This window comes from Erithacus rubecula (genome assembly GCF_903797595.1).
Source record: "Erithacus rubecula genome assembly, contig: SUPER_Z_unloc_2, whole genome shotgun sequence".
NCBI classification, from domain to species: domain Eukaryota; kingdom Metazoa; phylum Chordata; class Aves; order Passeriformes; family Muscicapidae; genus Erithacus; species Erithacus rubecula.
This window is the reverse complement of record NW_027635860.1, coordinates 22,879-48,706: the sequence shown is the minus strand read 5'-3', so window position 1 is coordinate 48,706 and position 25,828 is coordinate 22,879. Positions and strand designations below refer to the sequence as shown.

Sequence of the window (25,828 nt, the reverse complement as noted above, 5' to 3'; positions counted from 1 at the left end):
TAACTCACAAAATAAGTTCTAAGAGTAGCTGTGGATTTATTTAGCACTGGGGGGCATGGGGGACAGCTCCTGCAACAATATGCACACCTTTGGCAACCTGCACCTCTCCTTTTATCCTCTACAAACTAGGAATACACAATTTGCCTAATACATATCCATTGCCTCCCCACTTCACGTGGAAATTAGTTTCACTCCTCTTTGCACTGCCCATTGTTCCTTTTAGGTTGCTCTGGTGCTCCTCTGAGGGTCTTTGGATGAAGCAAGTGCTCTTCCTCTCACTTAGAACTTTTCACTTTGCCTCCTTGCACATGCTCTCTCTTTAATCCTTTGGTCATTTTTTGCACTTTGATATCAGTTTTCCAGGTCTCAGGGGTCTGAGGAGCCTCTTATCCTATGGTGTCTTTGCCCCTGCATCCTGTTTGCTCATTCTAGCCCGTGATCTCTCCTTGTAGACCTGCTCTCCTCCTGCTCTTGTAAGCACCTGAAGGTGCTGGAACAAGGGACAGGGTTACAACGATGGACAGGGAAGGGACTGGATCAAGGGGTTGGGAAAGTCAAGCAGGGTAGTTTCAGGGGTGCATACAACTTGGGGACAAACCCACTGAGAAAAACACGGGTACATAGGAAAAAATTATTATAACAATGAACTGAATAAAATAAATGCCCACTGCAACACCAAGCCATCAGCACAGCCGTGTCCCTGGCACTAGAATGGGGGCTCCTGTGGGAGCTGCTCCAGCCCCCCTGCCTGGACCACGGCTGCCATCCCATCACAGGGAACAAGGCTGAGATTTACACAACTCTGCTCAAGAGCATTTTCCAGCAGCCAGGGCTCAGGCTCTGTAAACAGAGGGGCACCGAGGAACTGCAAGGGAAGCAATTAATGATTGCACTTGTGAACACTGCCTGTCCCCTGCTCATAGGGGGGCATGGCAGCTTTTGAAATTATATCATTTCCAAACTAATTTTAATTAACTTGAATTAGCTTTTCAATAATTGTATTAATTCATTACAAAGAGTATATTGCTCATAAGCAGCATGCTAGTTTTAAACCATTTTTAGACAGCATGTAGCAAAGTTTGTCATAAGCTGCTATTGTGGGAATAAAATTTGGAAAAATGAGTGAAAAAACTACTGACACTTCCAAGTTTTGCTAAACTAACCCTGACTGATTTAGGGAAAAAAGTCTGGAAAAAGAGACAGATGGATTGCTGATATTGAATACAAGGAATGCAGAATGCGTAGGTCACAAGGAGATTTTGCAGGTACCAGAAGATAAAGAGGAGAGTAATAAAGACCATTTCTTATGGAACAGACAACTCTCTACTATATTGTGAATGTTGTGTCTATATGGCCAGCCAAATATTGAGATTTTCCCCTGCCTGCAGAGGGTCTAGATCACTGAGCCTTTGGAAACCCTACCCTTTTATCCCTCCTCACAATTGCTCCAATTTGCTAAGAACTTGTACCTTCCCCTTGAACCTCCCCCCTATTTCATTCTTGCACCTTTGCCATTTTTGTCTTTTCCCCACTAATTCCCCAAAGGAGTAAATCCTTTTTATCCTATGCAAGAGACCTCACCCTCCTCCTTGGCTCCTTGCAAAACAATCTGACAGCCAAAAGGCCATGGAGCCATAGCCTGAGCCACATCTAAGGCCTCCTGTTCCCAGAGTGAAACTCACTCAACAAGCAGGAGACAGACATTTACCTTGTGTCTTGCCAGTAAAATAAGGCTTGGGGGAGAATGTCAACTGTCTGTCATGCATGTGCCCTAAATGCATACATATGCTATTGAAAGTACAAAGTCTGAGCAAAGCTTTTTGAAGAAAATGCAACTTTATTGTTTAATTCTTTCATGGAAGTCAACAAAACGAACATTCATAACTTAAATATAAAACATAAAAAACGACGTCATAATTTCTTTAAAAACCAGTTTCACTGCTAAACACAGGGAGTGCCCATCCTTTTAGAAACCTCCCTACCAGAGCTTCAGAAACACAACATTTTTATCTTAACCCTTCCAGTGATAGGGACTTCAAGCCTCCTTTTCAAAATTTTGTAGAATGCTGGTCAAGTGTGACAAGAGATCTTCAGACATGAATTCTTCATATTCTCTCTCAATTTTCTCATTCTGTTCACTAAGGTACTTCTAGAAAAGAGACACAGAAAGCTTTATCAGCTCTATCATGGCCTGTATTGTACTGATTCTGCTAAAGCAGTTTCAGCAGTCATTGTGCAGGTTAACTGATTTCAGTTCAAACACTTTCCTGAAAGACATCTACCAGATGCAGGTTTAACCTGACAGGATGTTACTGCTTAAACTTAACAATCAATTCTGATTATTTATACCAAAGGTTTTGTCAGAAAATTTATCTATGGATTATTCTATGTAGAATCCACAGACTCAGTGCAGCAGCTAAATAACCGATATTTTCTTAGAAAGAGAAAGTTCTTATTTCCAAGTGTTTACATGCAAATATCTCTACAGAGATTTAATTCTGAATATCAAATTTTAACTTGCCTTTACAGATGCTGTGTGAGTAGAAACTGTTTCCATAATATGAGTCAATTTAGCAGCAAGTTTTCTCTTCCCTTCTGTTGTTGTTTGTAAAAGCACTTCATATCTAAAGGGTAAAGATACTCAGAAGGTCATGTCTGTAATTAAAGAATTCCTGAAATTTAAAACAATCATTTCAAGTCTGATTTATCATCATGTTTAGCCAAACATTTTTTACTATTAGTATTAATTTGAACTAAGTTAGAGTATGTTAATACTCAACTTTAAAAAAAAGACTGGATTGTGCTAACTGATAAGAAACCTTGTACCTTAGAGTCCCAATACTCTTTTCAGGCTTTGAGGCATAAAAGGCAGTTCTCATGTCAGTTTGGAAACAAACTAATTTCTTTGCTAAACCATACATATTAAAAAAATACATGGAAAACAGGAGTTCTGATACAGCAGACAAATACTCTAGCAAAATACTGTTGAGGAGAAACATCTTTCAGTTGTTAACTTGTGAAATTAATACATGGAAATGGATACATCCTGAAACAACTTTATGCTACATTCAAGAGAGTACCTTTATCCTTAGAAACCAAAATAAACAAGGGAAACATGGGAGTCTTACTCACTTTGGACATCATGCAATTCATCTGTGGCTTCCCTCAGACCTTCACAGACTCCCCTTTCAAGGAATTGTTTATGCTTCTTCAATGACTCCCCTTCATTTTCACATCTTTGGTCTTCCTCTTCTATCTCCTATAGTCATAAGGAAAAAAGAAAACATTGCTCAGGAATAATTTGGATTTATTTTCTTTATTACCTGACTACATCCTAATGCTTGAATTCAAAACTCACACAAGTAGCTTCAAGTTCAGAACTCAAAAAAAACCCAACCAAAATTCCCTAACAACATCCCTCCCCAAACCTAAAGTTTCAGCTGTTTTCTGTATCATCCCCATCACAGAACAAGCCTAACCATCTCTATTCCTCTAACCATATTTAAAAGGTCTGTGCTGCAGCTATTTTCCCTTCAGAGCTAAAAAAGTGTTGCTTAGTCTCAATAGCTTAGAAATGGCACATCAATGAATAACTGTTTCTAGGTTAAAAAAAAATCTAACCACATTTGAGTAAGAAAATAGCTCTTCCTTTTTGTCTAAAAGAGCATCCAATTCCAAGTCATTCTCTCTTCCAGGAGAATGACACTGTTGGTTTTGTGGATTGCATAGCATCAAACAAAATTCTTCCATCAACTCAACATGCACTTTTGATCAACTACTAAAACATCATCCTTCAAAAATAATTTTAATACTTAAGCCTCACAAACAGCATATTAAAAATTACAAGAGGAATTAAATGACTATGTCTTATTATAAACATCCAGTGGCAGCTGTGTATTTTATGAGCTTAACTGCTGCTGTGCTGGGAAAGGAAGCTAAAGCAAGCAACAGTCTGAGATCATGACAGCAATTTAACATGCTTTTGGTCAACCAATGTTTTCCTTAGTTTTTACAGAAGCTGATTAAACACATTTACTAAAAGCTGTAAATGTATTTCTTATATACAAATTGATGAGATGAGGCAGATTCTGTTAATCCTAAAATCTCCTTCAAGCACATGCTTGGAGACATCCTGAGGTCAGATGACTGTTGCTGCTTTTATTACTGGAAGCAGCAATTTATGATTTACACGACCTGCTACAGCATCATGCCAGATTCTCTTCCAAGAAAGTGAAAACTGATTCAGTTCAGGCAGCAGCCAAATCACTTGTCTGAAAAGACTGCAAAAATCCTGTAAGAGGAAGAGAAGAAGGCAAAGGCAGAAGCCCAAACAAAAAATGCATTCCATGTTTTCTGAAAAAGGGTGGAAAGGGAACTCTACACTACTCATTCTATTCATAAGTATTGTGTTTTCATTTAAAAAAAAAACAAACTAATTTGCACAAAGCATCTTCATTTAATGATGAATAGCTGAAGTGAACAGGACCATTGATATGGAGAAAGGCTAAAGAATAAGGAGTAGCAGTTGAAGTACCTCTTTTTGCAGCTGTACCTTCTCTTTCCCCAAAGCCAGGAACACTGTTTGCAGCATTCCTACCTTACTCTTAAATCTTTCCATATCTCGTTTTAGCTCTTCATCAAGACTCCCTTCCAGCATGCCACACAATTCCTGAGCACTAGTGAAAAGACTCTGAGTTTCTGTTTCTCCTATATTACTGTTGATAAGGCAATCCTTGGGAACATCATTATGAAATACACAGTATTTTTTAAGTTTCATTTCTGTTATAGAATGTGCATTTTCATCACTTGCACAAACAGCTCTTATTTTAGGAAGAGTATTAGAAACGTCACCCAAAATACTTGATTTTAAGCTATGTCTCAGGGAGTAAGCAGGACCTTCCTCTGCATTTTTACTACTTCCATTATCATTCTCTTCTGCTTCCATTGTAGGCATTTTCTTTTTCTCTCCTTTTCCTAGAGTCACCTTTCTGTTATCTACACTGTTAATGCCAGTTTCTTCATCTGTATTCCAGGTATCTTCTACATTTGTCTTGAAGCTATTATGATCCAGAAGAATTGGAAGCACAATTTCCATTTTAGGTACTTTTCCACCCAGTTTAAGTTTAGTATCTCCAAATTCACCTTGGCTTTCTAACTTATTCTGCCACAGGAGATGAAATAATGTGAGAACTCTTCAACTCTTCACCAAAGCCATCTTCTGGTATTTCTTCCACAAGGGAAGCAGTTTTCCCAGCTTCATTTTCACCAAACAACTGTTTCAGCTCTGCTGTAATGTTTTTAAAATTTGTTTTCAATTCCTTTTGCTCACTTTCAACCCACATTCTTTCATATCTTTCTTCCCAAGTTTTTAGATTTGACTCCTTGTCAGCACTGTGCAATTCTTCACTTTTTGTTACGGCTTTCTGATGTGAAACTTCTGCTTTGTCAGTCTGATTTTCACGGGCTGATTTTTCTATCCGGTTGGTAGTTTCTAAAATATATTTATCCTTAAGTAAACAGGTACAGACAAAAAGATGACCAAGAAAAAGGAAGTTACAGTTAGTACAGGTGATTTCTATTGCAAACCCATCCTATCATGTAACAGAAATAGCAACATCTAGATATTTGAAAAGAAATGTTTATAATATAAATCAAGGGATACTAAATTAAAGGTTCACTGACACCTTTTTCTCAAAAATAAAGGAGTTATAAAGGAGTTACTACCTATTAGCACTTAAGAGAAACAGCAGCTTTTTGGAGTTGTCTCAATGAGGGTTACTTTCACCTTTAGGCCTGCCTGCTTTCTGCCACCAGTGGCCTTTGTTAAAAAGCAATTTATTTTTTCATATTTTATTGCTTTAATACAATTTTACTTTAGAACTGCCAATGTTTCCTCATCTTCTTTCCTCCATTATTCTACTGTCTGGCATTTTACAATTCCCTGCCAGCCAAGCTAATACAGTGTTAATGAACACGACAACCTTTTAATTGTCCACCCCATGGAGAACTGGGCCTATTTCTTCACCCAAGGTGCCGAAATGTTAAATTCCATTCTGAGCTCCAAAGAAAAAGCATTTATTAGGGAAACTTGTCCATTCCTTCCCTTATCCCAAAAGTCATGAAGCCAAACTTATGTGAAAACCATACCATGCCTCACTCAACCCCGCCCAGTCTTCTCACATCCCTCACCCCATGGCCCTGCTCCTCAACAGCTCTGGCTGCTTCCATCATGTGTTACATTTCTCCCCAAATGCTCCTTCCCCATATGCTTCCTAGTGCCTTCCATACAGGGCTAAGACCATGCAACTCATCTCTCTCTTCTTGATAGCCAAGCCCTTCTCCGCAAAAATTCCTGCCTTCAGAACAGGGAAGGAGCACCTCAGCTACCATCTGTGTCAGCCTCTCCATTCCCCAAGTTCATTGTCCAACCATTACCACCTCTCAGTAGGCCTAAGTTCCATGCCCTGTTAATATTTCATCGTGTCTGGGTGTGGGGTAGAAGTAATTTGCTCCACTGCCCCTTGAGATGCTACAGAAGATTCCAGACCCCTCTATCCAGGCCTCTGCCTCTCCTGCTGTAGGTCTAACAGGACACCTGCCTTATTCCTGTCTAAAATGCCCTCTGAAAAAGCCTTTTCAAACACTTAGTATTAACATGGCCAAACAAGCACATATTTTGCAGAGGCAGCGAAAGCGCTGAGAAGATCAAAACATTTAACTTTTGTTTCTTCTTCTCTTATCAAGTGGAAGACCAAGCATACTTCATCAAATATATCAGTATACTAGAAAGACAAGTTTCCTTCTTTACTTGAATGTGCATTTTGCATAGAGAAAAAAATTAATTTTACTGCACTGTTTCTCAGTACCATCCAAAACAAAAAACACTGAACAAGGTCTAAGCAAACCAGCCAGAAACAAATTAGTGTAACAGGAGTATTTAATATAATGAGAAGTATTTTTCCCCATCATAAGAAGTCTGCATCCCATTTTACTTCAGGCTTTTAGACAACCTTTATCTACAGAATTCTCCTGAATTATTCACTGACTGCTAAGTTTCCTTTACTTTACATCTGTATAATACATCATTCTTTACTTTACAGTGTGTAATACAATTTACTGATTAAGACTCTTCATTCCAAATCTTAAGTCTTACATACCCACACTCCGTAGTTTTCAACGGCATCCTTATCCTCTTCTTTTCCAGCTGCTGATGACATATGAAAAGTAGATCCTGAGTACTCACCTACAGTGAGAAAACTGTATTTTGATAACCATCAGGACCTAATATTATTTATTTCCATTTGGAGTGCATCTTCAATCATATTTGTGAGAGAAATTTTAACACAAAATAATGCATCCCCTCTAATCTGTGAGGTCTTCAATACAAAAATTACCAAAACTAAACTAGAGATGCATCTGTGTACATTTCCTTTTTACAGGGCATTTAAAGGAAATTTGCTGAAAATCACTGGAAGTGGTCACAAATCAACCAATCCTGTTTCTTAAAGGTGGATTATCCTGATCTCTCTCTTTGAAATGCTGTGTGCCATACACTAACTAGTTACATGGCTCCAGCAATGGGATTTCCCTGTGTGCATGCATGCAGTGCACAAAAAATCATGAACAAAAAATCACAGCTTTGAAATAGTTTTAGATCCCAGCTTCTCTCTATGAAATAAATCTATCTCTAGACATGGATCTGGACTGAGTATTTCAAACTGCTACCTTATCTCTTGCAGAAGACACAGACGGGAACTGAAAGTTCTGTAATGCTGAGAAACAATCCACGATCTGAACACTCGGCTCATACTGTTGAAAACCAGTTTCCACTCTTCCCTCTCTAAGAATTCTATATAATATGGGCAGGTCAAAAACTTCCCAGAAGCACTCACTCTGGTAGCTACCCTGAATCTCTGTTACCCCAGAAAATTGCATTCCAGATAATCCCAGATACAATCTAGAAGCAGCACCTCACTGTCATTGTTCTTGTAGAGGAGATGTTGTACACTTTCAAGTGACAAGTTTGCAGAAAGAAACAAGTCTTAGCAACTCAAGTGGGGAATCTAAAAACAAGAGATGGAGGCTTTGCAGCCTTACCACTCTGCCCTTCCTGTCTTGCTTCATAATTTCATGGATTCCAAACAATAGCCTTTCTATACACAGAGTTTCACTGCTAAAGGACATGATATCCTTCCCACAAGAAAAAAAGAGAAATGAGCAAGACTGGGAAAAATAGGTAGGTATCATCATAAAAATACAAAAGGGCACAAACTCACTTGGCATTTTCTGCTTTAGGTGACTACTTTTGCAAACCTTCATTCCTTGAAGGGCTCTTAACATTTGATAAAAACTCAGAATTACAACTTTATGTTTGAACTGGAGTCTGACCTCCTCAGTCAGTCATCAAGGTCTCCAGAACTCAATTCTGGCCCCAAGCTACACAGTGTGAAGTAACGACCTTTTACTCCCACCTCACTGCTGGGTAAAATTTCTGAGGTCTTTTCTAGATTTGATTGTTGGGTATTTCAGCACAAGGCATTTCACAACACACAGCAGTCATTAGTGGATTGACTGCACTTATTTCACAGGGCTCTTATGATGATCTCTTGGTAACTCTGATGCATTTCAGATAGTCTGATAAATACTAAACACAATAATAACAGCAATAATTAGACATTATCTAAGAATAATGTTCTACAAGAAACACAGGCATTTTCCCCTTTTCCTTGCTTTTCAACAAGAGGAGCTTTAGACTTCACTCATGCTTGTAGATATCCCAACACCAAGCCATTTGCTGGAGCAGATGAAAGCTCCAGCCAGCAGTAAAAACAGACAGATGTGTTGGTGGTCAAGGAACACTTAGTATCACCGAAATTACTGCAGAGAGTGTCCGAAGTTATCGCTACCAAGACTGCTGTCATCAAAAGCAACTATTTAGTCTTGCCCATCAGAGAAGTTTTCAACAGCAGCTATGCTGAGTTTGAAGTCTCAGTCTTCAAGTAAGATTTAGGAGCCCTTAAGATCTATTTCACATAGCGTTTAATCAATCTTGGGGTTCCTGTGTACTGGCAGAGAACAAGGGAAAAGGCAGAAAAGACACAAGGCAACAATGTTCTTCCATCTTCAGGACTGCCTGAAAAGGGGAGATGACAACATGTATGCTGGAGGAAGCCAACACCACAGAAAAGTAGATGACAGGAGGCAGCAAACATGTACAGGTGCATATTTCAGTAGTCCTTCCATTTACAGAACACCTTGTTAAAACATATCATAATTTGAGCAATAATTTAAAAGGAGGGAAAGATTTGCAATTGCAATGTGTCTGTCCATGAAAGAACAGGATAGAGATGGTCATGAATACCTTCAATATCCTCGATATCTTCTAAATCAAATTCCTGCAACAGATCTGCAAAGCAGAAAACAGATGCCTTATTAAATACTCCTAAAAGATTATGAAGCTAAACTCAGAACCACTTAATGCAAATATTACCTGATTTCTGCTGCCTCTTTTCAGGAGATGTTTCATGCATTTTCAAAGCAGATATGGGAGTCCTCAGCTACAAAAGACAATTCAATGATGAAACAACAAATTCAAAGTAACTACAAACTATTTAAAGAGCAGAGTAAATAGTCAGTCTGACAGGAGCAAATGCTTACCTGTGAATTGCTAGGTTTCTCCAAAATGCCTAAAAGTGAAAAATATTTTGAGAAATGTTATTTTTTAAAATTGTGGGTACCTTTTACTCCATTCAACATCAGTAGTTTCTAAAATTAAGTATTAGTCACAAGCATTATTTCATCAAGAGTACAACACTGACCATTCAATTTACCTCATCATGCAGCGTGTGTCATAGCATACAAGAAAAGAACAATGCATACTTCCCACCATGCCCTTTGAATTTAAAAAATAATTACCACAGAACTAGGACAATATAGGTTAAGCAGTAAGGTCATGCTTGCTAACAGAACAAGATTAAAATATTTAGTCCTTTTGAGGAGCTGAATCCTGCTTTCTGAAAGGATTCTTTCAAAAGCCAAAGCTGGTCTGCTGTAAGGAACGATCATAAAACAGCATTATGACTGTGATTATTCTGCAAGTGCTTAATATTGAGGAGCATTTTCCTTTCCATTGATAGAGCTAAGAAAACATGGGTGCAGACACCATAGATGTCTAACAATGTAAAATCATGTCAGTGTTCATGTTGGGGTTTAGCTGGCAGGGGAACAGCAGAAATAAATGTATGGTCTTAATCTACATTTATAACATAGTTCCAAATATTTGTTTAAATTTTGTCCAACACCAAATAATTTCCAAACCCACACAATGCCACCTACATTTCTCCAATTCTCTGCTTAAGTCATCTTATACTTTGAGTCCTCTCGCTAAATAAGTGTATGAAAGAATATTTAGAATTATTAAGAATGGCTCCGTGGCAAAAATTTTGTATTCAAATACATTTTTCTATATAAAAAAAACCCCTCAAACCAACATTAAAAAACAAACAGCATTCAATTTCAGTAAACATGGTGGTCCAGCAGTGTGGAAAGACCTTAGAAAGATTACTATAAACACCTTTTACTATCTTTTCACACTGATCCTAAACTTGTCTTAGTAGAACTCTTGTCTAAGCAGAATTCCATGAAAAATAGTTAACTACATTTGAAGCTCCTGGAAGCCTGTCAAGTTTTGCTCAAGATGCTCAAGAGACAGCATCACAAACTACAGGCAGAAATCCTCACCAAAACCCCCTGTACTTGCAGTCCTATTTTAGATTGTAGGCAAAGCACAACATAAAGCTAGCAAAATGCTACCAAAGTTAAGCTGGGGGGGACAAAAATGCAAAGCCAGATTACAGCTGTCTTATGCTGCATTATCATCTAAGAATGTCAAATGCTGAGAAATGGCAGCCCTAATAGACATACACTGCCATTGCTATGAAACAAGAACCTGAATCAAAAACACTACATACTCACCTGAAGAACACAAATAATGCAAAGAATTTCCTTTACAAACTGGCCAGCAAGTGCTGTGATTACTGGCATTAATTCCCAAACAGTAAGCACTTCATTGGTATGGTTTGCTCTCACACAATGACAGCATTTCTAAGACAGACACCAATAAAAGTTGACTTTAGCCTATAAATGCTCATAAACACTAGCCCACCAGGAAGTTACCATTGTCACTTTCCCCTGAAACAAACTGGCAGCATGGTCCATGTCTCTCTGCAGCTGGCAGCAGCACACCACGTGGGAGATTTCTTGGCATTTCAGAATCTGCCTGTGTAGCCTAAAACAGACAAAGAAGAATTGGTACAAATGCATTTTCAACTCATTTCTATACAAAAAGTTCCTGCTGAATCAATTAATGTAGCACGGTATCAAGTATATTCTAGATACAAAAACATTTTTAAGGTCCTTGACGAGAATCCATCAAAAGGCAACATACTGGAAAATCACAGCAATTGTGCTTGTTTTCAGATCTTAGGCAAAACCTTCACACCACTATTCTGCCACACTGACAAACCTTGACAAACCGGACAACTTCAAACAAGAATTAACTCAATGGTAGCTCAAGATACAGGTTGTGAAACAACATCTGCATGTCTGCGGTGCTCCAACATTTGCACTCAACTTGTAAATGACATTCAAGTTGGTACTGACATTCCCTAGGCATATATCCTGTGGTGGTAAATGAACACACTGCTGCTCCCAACTGCATGAGCCAGTTGGACTGAACAAAGATTAGCAAGGCAGAGCTTACAACTACCTTAAAACTAATATTTTAACCTTGTATTTTTAAGAAGGGGATGGGAAGAGTTCTCAAAAGAAGAACCAGAGGGACTTAGCTACAGATCTTGCTGATTGCCACAGACAGGAAGAACAAAAAAGGCAAACAAGGCCAGCATATGCAGTGTCTCTGTTGAACATGACTTTCAAGAGGGCCAGAGTACACCTACAAAAGGTAGAGAGGATCTGTGCAGAAGCAGCTAGATGACATCTAGGTTGTAGACCCCAAGGGCAACAGCTAACCAGCTCAGCAGACTAGGGCTGTATGGTGAAAAAGCAATAATCCTGCCAGCCTCTGTGAAAAGGTCAGAGTATTTGAAGTAGCAAGGACCTTCACAGTTTCACTACTATACTAGAAACAAAATTCAAAGGGCAATTGCTGAGACCCAAGCCATTAGCTCAGTTCAACTTCATCCCAATCCTAACTGAGCAGCTGGCATAGAGGAGAAGTATTTCAAGTGCCCCCCCAGTTAGAAACATAGCGCAAAAGGAAAAAAGGAGGAAATACGCCTTATCAACAGCAGTGTCCAAATCAAAAGGAGGCTCTCAAGTGATTCTGGATCTTACTCCTACTTCCTGCAGTGGTAACCCTTGTGTCCTTCACAAAACCTACCTCTCAATCCCAGGGAGATTCAGCATCTTCCTCTTGCTCTGCTCCCACTGTTTTGGAAGGGTACCTGCAAATAAGGGAAGAAGTGAGATGCTTGAGCCTTTGTGCATCCAAAGATGCAGGTTCCATCGGTGAGGACAAACTAAGAACCAAGTTGTATTCAAGCGCTTCTTCCCACCCAGACACATCACGTTATCTCCTTTACACTTCCAGCTCCTTTTGCTTCCTTTCTATCAGAAGCTGGCTGTGCACAACAGCTGATAAAGCTGCAGGCAATATCCAACATACTTGGGTAACACTCAGAAGATCCTCCAACATCCTGCAGTTCTCTTGAATACAGAGTTAAGGTCTCCCAGCCTACAATTCCAAAACTTGGCATTTACTGTCACTTTCCACTGTACAGGGGGTACCATAGAAATATCATACAAAACCTCCTCACGCTAACATCCACAAAGTCACCAAGAAACAATGCTCCCTTTGATGTACTATTAGGAAAGATCTTCCCTAACAAAGTTGTTAGCCAGCCCCTTCCCAGGTGCTAGACACCTAAGTATTGCTATTTAAAAATAAAGGCTCAGATCTCAAGTACTTAACCCAAACACATAAAAGCCATTTTCATACGGGGGGGGTTAAAATTCAAACCTCTTCTCTATCAGATGATTTTAAAGTTCAATCTCAAGGGCTTCCTAGCCAGATTTTACTCTCCTATTTCTATTTTAAGCTACTCCATTAGGAAAAACTGATTCACTATTCAATTGTGTGGACACATACACATAAAGAAGGGGGAAGGAGCTGAATGCCTGTGAAGGCACTCCCCACACAAGACACAACTACTGGTTCCAATCTGAACTGTGACTACTTACTCTATGCCAAATACACACTTATGGTGAAACAAATACAGACAGATGAGCAGGTATAGGCACAACAGCAGGTTCTGCCAGGGCCCCCTGCACAGCATCTGAACAGCAGCTACATGTGCTCTAGGAACATCTACTTCAACAAGCTGCACTCTGGAGACAGACAATGGAAATGGTGCTTTCTCTTCCAACTGTCACACCTCAGGTCAGTATCAAAGTGCTCTGCTCTGACTAGGCTGCTATTGTTTTCAAGTACACGCACGTGGTGCTGGAGAGACCACCTACATTTTAAAACTGGACAAGGTGAGGCACTGGAACAGCTTTCTCTCAGCTTGACTCAAATCCTCCCCTGGCTTCAGCCAAGGTCAGTCACAGCCTTTCAATGTGACAGTGCTCATCATAAAAGGGAATACTGTTGTCACTCAAGACATTCTAGTCCTCCTTCTCTTTTCCATCTGTGCATTTTTTAGACCACTTCAGGGAGAATGCAGAACAAATCAAGAATGGCACTTGCTTCATATTGCATTGCTTGGCATACAGTTTCAGTTCTTTTAAGAATGAATGAAAAGCAACACAATCTGCTTTCCTTCTCTGCCAATGCCCATTAGGACTCACAGGCAAGAGAATATTTTGCTATCATAGGAATCAATCACCATTTAAATTCACTTTCTGTGCATTAATATTTGCAGATGAAGAACTTGGCTCAGGATTTACAAAGTCATTTCCCTCACCAGAGTTGTCCTTTGAAGCTTTGTGGACTTCATGCCTATCATTACAAACAGAATTTTTCAAATCCTCAACACCTGGAGTTTGTAGCTTTCTGCCAGCACCGTCCTTCTCCTCTTCTTTGTAGTCAGATGATTCTTCCTAAAAGAGATCAACCAAAACAGCTGAAAAGAACACAAACATCATCTTTGCTCTTCCTCCATAAGCAATTCCTCGTGTCAGTCTAACTTCTAGCTTCATTGAAGTTACAACATTCCAGAGCATATTGCTTTTTTCCCCCTACTTTGCTCCACAGAAAATCATTCGTTTCCTGCTCTCAATCTTATCCAAAACTCCTTTTGTTTCCTCACTTTCAGCTATCATACCATGAATTTTCTTAAATGGTAGTGAAACTTCATGGACAAAAACTGTAACAGACCTGATAAAAATCTAACCCATTCCAGAGTCTACTGCCTCCTCTTTTTCCATACTCTATTACCATACCATAGCAAAGAAACTGTTTTGACTCCAAGTAAGATGCTAACATCAAAAATGAATGATGAAAAGATGTGTGAAAAATAAGCATTAAAATAAATCCAGTTTACTATGTGTTTCTTACCTATATGACCATTAGAAAATACCCTTGTGATTTAATCATTCTTATATACTTACTTCAGTACTTGAATGAAATGCTGCTCTCCAATCTTCTTCTTGCTCATTTAAGTGCAAGTTTTCACTTTCTTGTTTCAGTGCTTTACAGACTTTATCATCTACTCCTTCATATTCCTCTTCAGTATCTTCACCATGCACATGTTCAGGTTTGACAGAGGTTGGTCTTTCACCTTCAGGTCCTGGGGTTTTTTCTGCTAACCAAGAATTATTGCCACTTTCAAAGCTATCACTGAAGTTGGACTTTTCCTCCTTAACACCACAACTATTTAAGACAGGCTGAGGTATCTCTTTTTTCCAGTCTGTCATTTCAGAGCCTGCAAAACAGGAGTCAGCCTTCTTATGAAATGTCTCCTCAATCATGCTTTTCCTGTTCAGGCTTTCTTGCATATCTTGCAGATTATTTCCATTTTGAAAGACAGCTTGTTTTGGTACTGACTTGCAAGATATTTCATTCTTCACGATCTTAGGAGACATTGCCGTTTTATTTCCTTGAAACTTTTCACAAGACCCAGCTATGAAGGACACTGCAGTATCAACAGAATCCTTCACTTTTTCATCATGTTCTTTAGTTATTTCATGATCATCACAGACATCTCCAGTTCCACACTGAGCATCCCCTTCATGCTTAGCTTTATTGAAATACTCTAATTTCTGATTAATTTCCCCTTTAGATTCTGTTTTATCTTCTTCCAGTATTTCGTTAGACTGAGTTTCTTCATCTTCCGGCTCTTCCTCCTCCTTTTCATCTTCAGTAAAATCTTCATCCTCCTCCTCCTCCTCCTCATAATCTTCATTACCATCTCCATTGTCATTTTCATCCTCTTCCTCCTCCTCCTTTTCCTCCTCCTCCTCTTCCTCCTCCAATTCTTCATCCAGGTTGCATGCAGCTGAGACATCTTGATTAAAAAATTCTTCACTGTCTCCTTTGTTCACATTTGCACCTGATGGGATTCTTTCTTTGAGACTTTTCTTTGGCGACTTAGGACTTTCAATTCTAGAACCACCACCATCATCTTAAAGAACAAAAAAAGAAAAGAAAAATGCATATGAACAGAAGGAATTATGTAAACAGTAATTGGCATGTTATCAGATTAATGTACAAAAGAGGAGCCATTTGGGAATATTTAGAAATGGAGAAATTAGGTTGGGCAGGATGGACGATGAACTTGATGAAGGAAAAGGACTTAAGAGGGGATTAATATCTTCATTTTAATTACTTATTTTATTCTGAATTATTAACATCATAAATGTTTACAAATGCTACTTTCCTCATTTACTATTTAAACAAAAACCCCAAAATCAACAAAAAAAAACCTACTTAGCAAGTCCATGTTATACATCAGTACATCATGCTACCTTTTGCAAATAACTTACTGTTTTTCCTGAACTGCTGTGAAGCACTCATTAACAGTGTCAGGTTTGGCTTCTGCAGCTTCTGTAAATAAAGATGTAAGAATTTTTTTTTAAACAGTAACAACAACAAATCCTTTGTTCACATGAAATCTTCAACAGTAAATATAATCAGAATGTCCTTAGGATAGTGCCAGCTCTATCCTGTACTTCTAACTACACAAACACTCCTCTCATATCCAATTCAGTAAGTATTTCACACTCTGCAGGCACCCTTCTGCAAACTGTTTCCAAAAATGCTCATGTGCATAGAAATCTGTTTCTAATATTTGTAATACTTAAGTAAAATTAAATTAGATTTAAAAGTGCATTTTCAGGATGCTTACTTGCAAATGTGTCTAAGGTAAGTAACTATTAAGATCCCCATACTTAATGCATAAATTTAGTCCCTGCAAGAACACTTAAAAATAGAAAACCCTAAATTTCAAAATCATTGCAGGAAAAAGTATCATTTCTATTTAAATCAGTGCAAGAAAAGGAAATCAAGTAAAATCTAAACATGCTTGCATCTCCAGCATTACAGAGTGGGTTGAACTACCACACTCAGGTTCCACATCACTGCATAATGCCAGTGCAACAGAGTTGATGCTCCAGACATCACTCAGAAGCTGATCATTCTAAGGATCATTAGTAAAAACAGCAGGCATGAGAGCTTGTAACTAACAAAAAGAGTACTACCCGAGCACTGAAAAAAAAAAAGAGGAAAAACATGCAGTGGGAGATCACATGCAAGTACTGAATGTCATCTTACAGAAGAAAATAGATGACCCATTTGAGTAACTCATTTGCTCATTGAGCACTCTTGAAGAACCTGCTGAGGAAAGGAGAACTAGGTGATGAAGGATTTTTGTAGATCTTGATCAAGAAATGCTCTTTATCACTTAGGAATCTGTCCCCAAATTTACAGAAAACAGTAACAATGATTAAAGCAGAACAGGATAGGTTATAATAACAACTTGCACATTTTTGAGGTCTGCAAATCTGACTCCCATGAACAAGAAAAAAAATAGAACTATATGGTTATCTTGTCACCTACTGCTTTTTGGCTCCAAATTACAAATCTACTGCATATTGTGTCACAGCTACAGATCCTTTAGAAAAAACTCACAGTAGAAGGAAGGCTGGTAGGCCAGAGATTGCTTTAAATAGAAAACAATCTTGACTGGAGCTGCAGTTTCTTTCAGTTCCAAAGAAAATTTGCCTTCAAGCCCCTTCTTTTTACAGGGTATTTTTCCTGTAAATGCACCATAGCTTGGGGGTAAAATCAAGTTCTTCTTCCTCAGAAGTATGCCAACTGTCATCGTTCCCCTCTTTCTCAGAGCTTCTTTAAAAGCAAAGCAAAATGAGTACTGTGTCTCTCAAGTCATTCCTCAGCTAAGTGTTTGATATTTTTCAAGTCTCACCTTATTGAGTCTCCTTGGGAGAAGTCATCTATTGCTGTTCAAACATTAATCAATCAACAAGTTGAAATTAAATTTAGCATGCTAAAAATTAACCATTTAAAATTAAATATTGAACATGGACAACTTTACACATCATAACAGAATGATGCTTTGGGAAGTAAATTCAGTACAGGGAGGCATAAATGACTGCATTTCCAAAACAACACTGAATTAAAAAAAAAAAAAAAAAAAGGAAATAAAAAGACCAGAGCTATATCTCTTTTGGACTCTTATACCTAGAAGTTTAGAAAACACAGAAACACACCTAAACTTAAAAAAAAAAAAAAAAGAATTAAAAAAGCATACCTTTAATATCCTACATTAGTAAACAGATAACAAAATGGTGGTGGTTTAGCAAGACATTAAGAACTTACAAAGTACTCATCTTACACACAAGTACACATCACTAGCAGAGATTTATTCTTTTATGTAGCATTATATATAACATTACACTAGGTATTCCACTATCTGCTGGTCTATCCAGTTCCAGATTATTTTGCAAAGATAATGAAAATCAAAAAGCACAATCAAGCTCTAAAGCTCAAGCAGAAGAATCAGCAACTGTACACTGCATCAAAAAGAGAACTCAGCAGATGAAAGTGGCAAACCCAGGGCACTCTACAGCACACTCCAAGCTTTCAGCAGTATTACAAACATGACTTGCATGTAGGATAATAGGATAAATCACATCAGAAGGAACCTCGGGAAGTCTCCTAGCCAGCCTTCTCAAAGTGAGCTCAGTCATGAGGTCAGATAAGGTTGGTCAGGGCTTTATCCAGTCTGGTCTTAAACACCTCCAAGGAGGCAGACTATACAATCTCTCTGTTTTACTCTTCCCATTTGATCAGAAACTATTGTGTTGCCATTTATGCCTCTTATGTCTCCTCCTCCTGTCATGTACCACTTGGAAGCACCTGGCTTTGTCTTCTCACATGTACTGGAAGCTGCTCCTAGATCCCCTGCAAATTCATTTCTCTAGACTGAAAAAACCCCCAGTTTTCTCAACCTGTCCTCAAAGGGCAAATATTCCTGTCCCTGATGAATCTGATGGCCTTCTACTGAACTTGCTCACTGCTGAAAGACAGATCTCTCTTGCACTGGAGGCTCCAATTTCACCCAGAGCACTGGACACAATCCAGAGAGTGCCGAGTGGAGCTGGGTAATCACTTTCCTCAATCTCTTGGCTATGCTGCTCTTAATACAACTCAGGGCACTGTTGCCAGGGCATCCTGCTGCTGGCTCATTCTCAGCTCCCTCTGCCAAGACCCACTAGGCTTTCTCACCAAGGCATCTCTCCTGCTAGACAGTGCCAGCATGCTTTGTAACAAGGGCTTGTACCTCTGTGTGCAGACTTTGCATTTGCCCTGGCTGAATTTTGCTAGACAGGCCTGACAGTTCATTTACACAGCCTGTCAGAGTAAAAGCCTCTGAATGATTGCACTGTCCTGAAGTGCATCTACTGATCCTCCCAACTTAGGGCTATTTGCAAGCTTGATGAGAGCACACTCTAGCACATCACTGATCTACCAAAGAAACCTGAACTCTAGGAATCCAGCTTCAAGAGTGCTAGAACCTCTCAACTATCAACAGTTAAGATGAAATAGAAAGGCTCTTCAATTTCAAAAACAGAAGGGGTAAACAAACACAACTTCCACACAGTAGCTATTTCAGCATTTGCCAAATTCTTGCTAACTATCATAACAACCAATCCAAGGACTTTGGCACAATCATTAAAGGGAATAGAAAACAAAGGCATATCATGCCTGATCTCCTCTGCTAGCATTAAACACATAAGAGCATGACATTTTTTTCTGTTCCAAAGACAGAGTACATGTGAGAATTTGGATGAGTACCTCTCCTGACCTGCACTGGCCTTTTGGACAATGAAATACAGTCTATGTCACGCAGAGAAAAACCTAGAAACTGAAACAAGGACAAGCTAACCATCAAAATACCAACACAGTCTCTAACTTCCACTGTTTCCTATTGCAAACACACAATATTTAAATAATATTAATTAGTTGTACATACCACAGCATCCTGTAAATTCACTCAGTACCAGCATACTAACCTACCTGCTGATGTCCCAAGCCCAATAAAAATTTCTCCACCAGTGTGGAGCAGTCACTTATCACTCTCGATGGGTGACTTCAGTTATACTTTCAATTAGTACAGTTACAAGTCATCAAAAGAGCTGAGTAAATTTTCTGAAATTTTGATTCCAATGAATAGATAAGATCAGCTGGGTAGAGGATGGTGATAATAATACCAAGTTGGTGGGTTCAATCCCTGTATGAGCCATTCACTCAAGAGCTGGACCTGATGATCTTTGTGGGTCCCTTCTAACTCTGAATACTCGCTCATCTGTGAATAGTAACTTTAAGCAATGATCAAGACCAAGTCACATCATCCTTTAGAAGGCAAGAGAGAAAGTTTATGAGCTACCTTTCAGACAGAGCTCTGATTACAATAGAAATGGGATCTAGAAAAGCAGTTTCTGGGGACTACTTGCTTCTACTTTAATTCAAGCCCATTTCCATTTCAGAGTAACAGAAGGGCTTATTTAAAAAATTATTTACTATCACCAATGACACAAAGCAAACACTAAATTCAATAGTAAAGAACCAAAGCAAAACATGCAAACAAACAGAATCACACAAAGCCTGCCCTCAAATGTAGTTCATAGAACCAGTACCACCAAAATAGGGACCTCTGGGATAATAAACATCATAGATGTGTTGATATTTGTATACTGTACAACATGGTTCATATTTTGAATGCTACTATATAAAATACCTTTCCTTGATTTTCCTGTTCTTGAGGTCTGGTTAGGAGATTGTTGCATTCCTATATCCATTTAGGAAAAGGCATGGAAAGGACAGATGGAACAATGACATCAGAATAAACTGGAATTGCCAGAAACTCGCAAAACAGAAGCAGAACGTCAAAACAGCTACAGCAATGTGAGAACATACTGTGACTACCAGCCTATTCTACAGTTAAACTGCTGCAAAGAACCCAACCACAATCTACAGAACTCTGCTCTCAAGGGACAGTGTCAAACTAACTTAATGGACTCGCTCCAAACAAAACATCCATATTTCAGTATTCTGAAACACATTATCAGAAATACACTCTCCTGATCATTTTCTATTTCCCTCAAATTGACTACTCCTTGTCTAGCAAAGATGAAAAATAAATTCCTCCATGGTTGTAGAGTGCATTACACATACAGCACACACAACATTCCTTATTCTAAGCATCTCAAAATCCCTATGTCTCAAGAACCAAACTCTGGAGACTATCCAGAAGTTTCAAGAAAATCTTGGCTCCTTGTGCTCAGATAAGCATGCAACTTTGAGACATTATTTTATTTACACACACTCATCTTAAGTAACACTCATCTTAAATTCCAGTTTTATCAGTTTTTAGTTATCCCTCCCTAAAAAAGGAACCCAGGAACTTGTTGCCTTAAACCAGCATATCTTAAAAGTTGTGTCGGTTGGTGCCTAATACAAACACAGGCCACTTCTACCTCACTTTGAAGAGTCCTGCTTCCATTCATTTGACCATGCTGCACCATCTCCATACAAAAGCTATGCCACCAGACACTACAAGAAGGCAGCATGTTCCCCCTACATAGAGGGGGCTATACAGCAGGCCACAACTGGACCAAAATGGATGTCTCATGCATATGTATTTGTGTGCACCTATCTATGTGCTGTGCAACACAAGTTCAGAATAGAAATCACTATGCATCTGCTCTACCCATCCCACTTAGTAAAATTCTCTATTTAAGGCAAAAAAAATCATTCTGTTATTGCGGCTGACACCAAATTTCTTCATGATGTAACAATTATCTCGGAGCAGAACAGAGTCCTGCTAATATGGATTTTACCACACGGGATGAAAATGGCAAAATTACTTGTAGCAAAACAAAATACAATTAAAGAGTTAAGAAAGGACCTCATGATGGTTTCTCAACCCTTCTACATTTCTGAGTTTTCTGAAGAGATAATACAGGACAGCTTTTTACTGACCTTGGGAGATAGAAATCACCAAAGCAATTAATTCTTTTCTAAGAGCTCTATGATGGAAACCCAACAGTTCCCGTAGGGACCCAGCAACAATACATCACACAGTAAATACTTCAATAAACAAAAGCCAACTTTTCAACTAGGTTGAATTGCTCATTAGAAGAGAGTATTTTGAAAAACATTCAACAAGTGCAAAAGCAGCAAAAGGAACAAGGACAACACTGAAGATCCCAGAAAAACTGTGCAGAAGAGCAACAGAAATGAAAATAATTCCAAAATGGGTTTCTCTGTTCTCCTGAGATCGTTCCAAATTTTCCTCTTGCAGAGGCTCTGAAGTCTGTTACTGCAGCATATCAGTACAACTCTCACCATACAGGACCTGTACTTTCTGTGAGCAAGCTAGAGATTGCAGAATTAATGCAGGTAAATATTCTCTGTATGTCAGTAATCTCTCCAAGACAGTAACAGTGGGCACTGTTTGGGCAAAATTAATATTTTCCTGATTAAACCACCTGCACCAAAACCATTAAAATAGAAACATTTCCTGCAATTTAACAAGAAACTTTCCAAATCACTGACTGCGTCAAATCAAGCGTTCCCAAATCAAAGGAACAAAGTCTGACTCTAAATTAAATTCCTGCATCTTCCTAAAGTCAGTGAGGAAAAATATCCCATATTGTGCCCATTTTTCTTGACATATTTAAAAATGGAGTAAGGAACTGTATTGAAAGGAATAATGAACTATGTTTGACCACCGTCTTCTGTCCATTTGCCACATAGTTCCAAAATAACACCCTTAAAAATCTGGAAGGAATAAAATCTCCCATTTGTAGGGCTTGAGATGTAAAGTACAAGGCAAACTATTTCATTTATACTAAGGTATTCATTTTCTAAGATTCCTCTAAGACTCTGAGCTCATTCTAGGAATTCTAAAATTCTTCTAGGACTCGTATTTTTAGAACTTACTGAAGGAGCTAAGTTTTTGATCATAAGGCAATTTAATTCCTTTTCTGGATTACAAGGCAATAATTATTTTCTAAAAAAAATCATAAAAATTACTGAAAGTGGAAGAAAAGCATTATCTTCACTGTAAATCAAACTATGTTCTAGTAAATATATCATACACAGACACTGCAATGTTATTGCCGACAAAGTTACTTTTCCAAGATAATATTTGCTAAGTATGTCTCTATGTGAAAATGGATGGAACTGATTTTGAGAAATACGACATGAAAATCAACAAGACACGTACCTTTCTGCTCATTTTGCTGTTGCTTCCCAACTACAGAAAGAGGAACAACTACTCAGGTGGAACCCACTGCTTTTGTAATTGGATTTTCACAATCTGAGTTGCCATCTCTAGGTAAATGCACACACTCGAGAAGTAAAAACACTTCTGCCATGTTCTTTCCCTATCCTCCTTCTCTCTTAAGGAAAACCCATAGAGATGGGCAGCCTGACAGACAGAAAGTAACAACTGTAAGAAGTGAACACAGAATGCAAAACAAATGCTTTCACAGACTGACAAGTAACACTTCCAACTATCATCAAATAACCACATTCACAAAGCTTGTACTGCTCCATCTGATGCCTCCACTAAAACCAACAGTGAACACAGTAAGCACTAACAATACAAACCCACTAAGAAAAGGCCACACTGATTGTCCTCATGAGCTACTCCATAGCCAAGGGTCTAACCTCCTCTATCCACAGCAGGTGCACCCAGTGTAAAGCCAGCAGCTGCTGCCCCATGTGGAGTGCCAAGTGCTGTGATGCCTCGTGCACCACCACCTGCAGAAGCTTCTCCTGTGTTTTCCCAGTCTGCAAATTCTGCCAGTTGTTTACTAAGACCGTACAGAGAAAGAGAGGAAATACATTAGGTAAAAAATAATCACTAACCTGCATATGCTATTTAAGAGAAGAGTTAACAGCCACTTCTTATCCAATCTACTCTTATCCTGTCCTTAGCCATATGGATTTATATACTCATGTGCCCTTACTGCATGACTATTACACATTTTGATAATCACTACAGTCAGATTGACTCTAGAGTCATATTCAAATCTATGAAGGTATTAACTCCTGCTTGCTACCTATCAAGTTTCACCTCTGGATAAATGTACACAGATATATTTAAGTTTTTATATGAACCAAATGTGAGCTTAGCAAGAAAACCTGAAATCTAACAGAGAACTCCGGGTAAAAATTTCCACATCTTCCAAGTAAACTCTAGACACTGGAATGATACAGATCAGAAGGCAAGAGGAAATGGCCAGAAGTTGTGCCAGGGAACGTTAAACTGGATATTAAGAAAAATTAATTCAATGAAAAGGCTGTCAGGCATTAGAACAGACTGACCAGGGAAGCTGTTGAGTCACCAGCCCTGGAGGTATTTGAAAGATGTGCCAGACTGGCACTTAGGGACATGGTTCAGTGGTGGGCTTGCAGTGTTAGGTCCATTCTTAGAGGCCGTTCCCAATCTCAAAGATTCTATGAATACATCACTGAGCACACTTTTAACACAAGTCGTATTAAAAACTACAGTGATAACTGAGAACTTACTCAAATGATACAGTTCAAGATTTACCTAGAATATCCATGAATAACAGCATAATCCTCAGCTGTCCATCCATTAGTGTCTTTCTGGGAAACATCAGCACCATACTGAAGAAGAACCTTTATCAGACTAAGCTCTCCACCAGAAGCAGCAGTCATAAGTGGAGTTCTGAAAGATCCAAGAAATATGATATGAAATAGATTGTTTTACACAAAGACTGTAATTATTTTTCTTTCTGTTTGCCCTCAAAAAAGTACTCTCTCCATTACTTTAAAATGAAAAATGGAAAAGAAAAAGCATTTTTCATTAAGAGAAACAATTACATGTTTAATCTTAAAGCTTCCACACAGACAACACTTACAAACTCTACTACTATGCAGGAGATAGCTTTTCAATTTGAGGGAATAGCACTGAGCTAGTCACAGGCTTCCTGCCAGAAAGGCCATCACAGGCAGTAACATTTTGCAAACATTTTGTTGTGGAAAACATCGAATGAGATATGACAGCAAGCCACTGAGGTATGATCGTCCTTCACAAATCACACACAAGTAACTGCTTCTCTGTGGCTCCTTGTTTTGTATTTTTTCAGACCTCATTCCCATGCCTCTCTCAAACCAATCTGAAGAATATTAAAGACACCAATGTGAAGTTTGGACAGCCCCTCACCTTTCACATTGATCTCGAGCATGCACATCAGCTCCTTTTTTAAGAAGAAACTCCACTGTTTCTTCATGATGTTCGGACACAGCAAGAATAAGAGGGGTACATCCCTCCTAAAAGGGCATATAAAGTTAATAAACAAATTAAAACAAACAAACAAAACTTCAAGAAAAATAGGAACACAACTTTTGGAAAGCAATTCATTAACAAATATAAAATATTACCTTCTTTTGGGCATCAATACTGGCATTATGCTCACGTAACAGCCCTGCTACAGTACTATTACTAGACAGGACAGCCAGGTGAAGGGCAGTATTGCCATCAGCATCTGCCAGATTTGGGTCAGCACCGTGTTCTAGTAGAACAGCCACACATTTTGCTTGCTGGCACTGTACTGCCTGGAAACAAAAAAGAAAAAAATTCCAGCATTTGCATTTCACTTTGTTGCCATTTCCCCATCTTCCTAATCCTGGGAATTACGAGCACCTCATAATTAGATTATGTTAGAATATGTTAGATTAGCTAACATATGCCCATTCCACACCAATCACAATATGCATGATTTTACAAAGGTCTACATAAAGAATACTGACAAAGACATCATTTACTTCAAAATCAGTAAGTCTCACTTGCAAGAAGATACCATCATCCACGTACCTTCATCAGTGGCGATCTGTTATCATTGTCAAAAAGATTCATCTTACACTTGTTTTCTACTAGATACATAACTACATCCACATGGCCATTTGCACAAGCAAGATGCAGAGCTGTCCTAAAAAGTAAAGAAATTGAATTAGCACAGACAGGGATCATTTCAGGCTTTTATGATCAACATACGACCACAAGTTTCACTTTGAAAATCTCAAGCTAAAGAACCCACTCCACCACCAGCAGCTGCACACCAAATGCTTGGGACTTGCTAGCAAGGGGGCAATACTGTCTTTCCACAACATATAACCAGCACAGGAAAACTTACCTGTTTCATTCAATTTCTTGCCAGAAAGAAAAGCAGTCCTTCAAACCACAACATCTTGGCTCTCATGTCAATTAACCAGTTTACTTGTACACAAAGACACTATCATCGAAGAAGT

At 38.7% G+C, this 25,828-nt stretch overlaps 2 protein-coding genes across 2 annotated transcripts; both read right to left on the bottom strand.

The window, feature by feature from the left end:
* Positions 1-5,043: 5,043 nt before the first annotated feature.
* On the bottom strand, positions 5,044-12,387 carry LOC306814805 (uncharacterized protein). Its single transcript, XM_079331254.1, has 7 exons — positions 12,355-12,387; positions 11,176-11,287; positions 9,658-9,686; positions 9,491-9,557; positions 9,362-9,406; positions 7,158-7,243; positions 5,044-5,507 (listed from the first exon to the last, which is right to left on the bottom strand). Exons 2-7 carry the CDS (start codon positions 11,264-11,266, stop codon positions 5,157-5,159), a joined length of 669 nt encoding a protein of 222 aa, XP_079187380.1. The 5' UTR covers positions 11,267-11,287; positions 12,355-12,387; the 3' UTR covers positions 5,044-5,156.
* A 1,512-nt stretch (positions 12,388-13,899) lies between these two features.
* LOC306814741 (uncharacterized protein) lies at positions 13,900-25,436 on the bottom strand (the record flags this gene model as incomplete). The annotated part of the gene is made up of 10 exons (XM_079331109.1): positions 13,900-14,121; positions 14,632-15,644; positions 16,006-16,068; positions 17,295-17,365; positions 17,445-17,478; positions 23,219-23,371; positions 24,109-24,245; positions 24,744-24,850; positions 24,962-25,135; positions 25,395-25,436. The coding sequence occupies 10 exons, from the start codon at positions 25,434-25,436 to the stop codon at positions 13,900-13,902; spliced, it is 2,016 nt and encodes a 671-aa protein (XP_079187235.1).
* Positions 25,437-25,828: the final 392 nt, after the last annotated feature.